A 3,914-nucleotide genomic window follows, 5' to 3' on the forward strand; every position below is an offset into this window, starting at 1 on the left:
AAGACCATGATGAATTGACCTGTGATCCCTGATGCCTCCTTTTTCTCTCTGTTGGAAATACTGACTGTTCAGCTAGGTTTTAAGTTTCAGGAGGACAGATACCATCTTGTATTTTTTGTAACCAAAAGTTAGTAGAGGTCACTGAAAGTGCTTTCAGATTTTCTCCTAGTAACACTGTGCCTGTGAGGGGTCCCTGATAGAACAAGAGCATCCTACAATCTCAGTTAAATGTGACACCAAAATAAGGATCTAGAAGATTAAGGGGGTCTAGGATAAAGAGTCCTCTATCTGCCAGCCTGGCCCTTCAGAGGGAGTCTGAGAGTCACAAAAGGATGGAAACTAATGGCCCTCTTCTCCCTGTCCTGAACCTCACATCCATATTTCTCTCACAGTTACCCACTCTCTTTGCCTCAACTTCACTGTCAAATCTCAGTCCAGACCTGGGGAGTCCTGGTGTGAAGTGCAGGGCTCAGTGGATAAGACTGCTTTCCTTCAGTATGACTGTGAGAGCAATAAGATCAAACCTTTAGGTCACCTGGGAAGGGAGGTGAATGCCACCAAAACATGGACACAATTGACCGAAATGCTGAGAGAACTGAGGCAAGATCTCAGGATGATCCTGCTTGACATGGACTTGGAAAAAAAATAAGACCATGGGTAAGTATGGAATGGGGTGAAGAGATAAAACAGGAGAGAGGAAGGGATGGAGTGTACATGTGGAGGAGGCTCTGGATGTATTTGTGTAAAAGAGATTAACATTGGCCCAGCCTTAGAGGGATGTGGGGCTTAATGGGCAAGAAAGGGCAAATCTGGAAGAAAAGAATAAAGGCCTCTAAATGTGCAGAGAAATGCTCAACTTATTGGGAGGTGATGAATCTATCAAGAGTGAAAGATGATAGTTTTGTTGTGTATTGCAGGTCATCTCACCCTGCAGGCCAAGATGTCTTGTCAGTTTGAAGGAAAAAATCACATTGGTTCATTCTGGAATTTCAGCATTGATGGACAGCCATCTCTCTACTTAAATGTGATGCACATGGAGTGGACAGTGATTAATCCTAGAGCCAGAGGGATCAAGGAGAAGTTGGAGAATGAGAAAGAACTGACAGAACGTTTAAGGAAGGTCTCCATGGGAGATTGCAATCAGTGGCTCGGGGAATTCTCAGAGCACTTGGAGGAAATGCCAGGTAGAGAGCTGAGTTACTATGAAACTCAGCAGGATGGGAAAGATGTGGGAATTCTCTTTAAAGGTCTGATGACTTCCCTGTGGGGTGTGAGCATGTGCATATAATGGAAAATTTGATGGGCTGAATGACTGACTTCTTCATCGGCTTCTTGACTGGACAATCAGTGATAGCCATGTGGATTTGTCACTAGCCTCCTTTCTCATCTCACCTCCCAAGGTCTCTTCTTTACAGAAGCCCCCATTGTCCATTAATCAATGATGCAGTCATTAATGGTCGGCCAACTAGTTCCCAGGTATATATATATATATATATTTCTGTAAACTTCCAGGCCTTCTCTTGTTACAACAAATTGGATGGACTTTTGCTGTCCCCTCCAGTTGTAATGTGAGCTGTATAAGGACATAGCACAACCTCTGTTCATCTCTGTAGCCCCAGGACCTGGTAGAATAATTGTCCCATGATGAGTCAGTATATATGAGTTGAATGCACTGTATGGGGAAAACAGGTGCTGAACAATGGATATTTTTAATTTTGACAGGGATTTTGCTCTTTTGTTTGTTTTAGCACCAACATCAACAGTCCCAGTTACCAGTGGGTCTCCACGTACCTCATCTGTTTCAGTGACCAGCTTAGGGATCATCATTGTCTTAATTTTAGTCGTCAGTCATCATCATCTTCATGCCCATCAAGTTGTATAGGAAATCAACAGACACCATGAAAGGTGAGGAATAGTCTGTCCTCTGGCCTTTGGGTGGTGCTGTCTCAGTCTGGTAGGGCCTTAGGACAGGTGTCCCACCAGTTTCACCCAAGCCCCTGGCCACTGATATCTCTCCACAGAAGTAATGCCCTTCCTTAGCCTTGAGCACTGCCCATTCCACAGTAGTGCTGGAATGACTGCTGCTGAGTAGAGGAGGCCACTGTAGGTAGCACAGCAGTGCAGTGAGAGGAGGGACACATAGGAGTCTCCTCCTGAGTGGGGCAGTGCCTCAGATCTGGAGAATCTGGTGGGTGTTGGCTCCAGATCTTTGGTTGAGGAGTTATTTGCTCTCTGGGAAAATATAACACAGGTTAATAGTTTTCCTTAATGTGTAGAAGCTGTTCCATAATCTACTATGTCTTCTGTGGACCATGGGAAGGCAACATCATCAGACCACCCTTGGTGGCAAGAAGTGTCCTTAGATGACTGTCTCTACTCTGCCACTCTTTCCAACAAACTTTCCTCCATTTGAGTGGAATTGGAAAGCCTGTACTCATTTTCCTTATTTATAGAGGAAGATGATTTAAAAGGATATTTATCTTGGTTTAATGAGGTTTATCTATGTATTCACACTTATTTTTGTATATAATTAAGTTACTGATGGACAGAAACCACAAGTCAACTCTGCTAACTCACTAGATATTATGACACAAATGATTAAGGCCATAGAGTGAAGTGACATGTGGATATATTAACATCTTGTTGTGACACCTGGCACAAAAGCTCTTAGCAACCTTCATTGCAACCCAGAGGAACAAGGCATGTTCTGTCCAAGAAAGATTGGATCTGAAGCCCTGGAGGTGGGCAGGAGGCTCTTTCAGATATTCTTTCCTTAAGGGCTCTGCCGCAGCCTTGGGGATAAGGGCTGCTCCCCAGACACATCATCTATGAATCTTTAGAGCTGTTTCCCTCTCAATAGATAATCACTGTTAGAATTAATAATTCCTCATACTAAACATTGCCTCTATAAGTTACTTTAGTTTTAGTTTCACAATTGGACCTAGAGTGACACCACTGCTCTCCAAATCATTATTCTGTATTATTTTGGCATGGCCAGTGAGTAACTCACCACACAAATGCCCCTTCCCAATGCATACTTCTCAGTCTTCTCTAAAACTACCAGTGAAGTTCCCAGTGACTGAATACGCTGAAGCAGAAGGATCACAAGTTCAAAACCAACCTCAGAAACTTTTTTTTTTAATGGCATCTTTTTTTTCTTATAATATTTTTGTTTTGTTTTAGTTATTTATTTTTAGTATTTTTATTTGCTCTTTTTAATTATACATGATAGTAGAACGTATTTTGACATATCATACATACATGGAGTATAACTTCCCATTGTTGCGGTTTTTACATGATGTGGAGTTACACTGTTCATGTATTTATATATGAACATAGGAAAGTTATGTCTGATTCATACTGTTTTTCCTTCTCCCACCCCCCTCTGTTTCCCCATTTACCTTTGTCTAATCCCGAGAACCTCCCCTTATTGTGAGTCAGCCTGCAGCCTCAGTAGCTTAGTGAGGCTAAGCAAGTTCGGAAGACTGTATCAAAAATAAATAAATTTCAAAACACTGGCAGTATAGCTCCGTGGTACTGTGCCTTTGGATTCAGTTTCCAATATCAAAAATTTCTATTTCTTAATAAAAAGTAAAATTGTATAAGTAAATATTACCTAATATTTTCAAAAGATTAGTCTACCATTCATGTCAGTATGAAACACATGAGATCATCTGAACAGGTAAATGTTGTTGCCCCTGTACACCCAACATAGGAAGCCTATTTAAGAGCTGGAGGAGCACACTTGTTTCCTCTTGGAGTTCTCACAATTTGTCTTGAAAACTGGTTCAAGAATCTTTTACAAAAAATTATATTTTCCAAGTCTCATAACAAGAAGACTTAGGTAGTCCTTCTAGAACTCTCCTCTAAACCAGCACTTCTCAACTACAGATGATTTTGTCCATCAGTGGAAC

At 41.6% G+C, this 3,914-nt stretch overlaps 1 protein-coding gene across 1 annotated transcript; it reads left to right on the forward strand.

Moving 5' to 3' along the window:
* The first annotated feature begins 374 nt into the window (after positions 1 to 374).
* On the forward strand, positions 375 to 3,507 carry LOC120888924 (retinoic acid early transcript 1E-like). Its single transcript, XM_078036320.1, has 3 exons — positions 375 to 657; positions 918 to 1,184; positions 1,749 to 3,507. The coding sequence occupies exons 1-3, from the start codon at positions 654 to 656 to the stop codon at positions 1,880 to 1,882; spliced, it is 405 nt and encodes a 134-aa protein (XP_077892446.1). The 5' UTR covers positions 375 to 653; the 3' UTR covers positions 1,883 to 3,507.
* The last annotated feature ends 407 nt before the right edge of the window (positions 3,508 to 3,914 follow it).

The sequence above is a fragment of the Ictidomys tridecemlineatus genome, unplaced genomic scaffold, assembly GCF_052094955.1.
Source record: "Ictidomys tridecemlineatus isolate mIctTri1 unplaced genomic scaffold, mIctTri1.hap1 Scaffold_304, whole genome shotgun sequence".
NCBI classification, from domain to species: Eukaryota; Metazoa; Chordata; class Mammalia; order Rodentia; family Sciuridae; genus Ictidomys; species Ictidomys tridecemlineatus.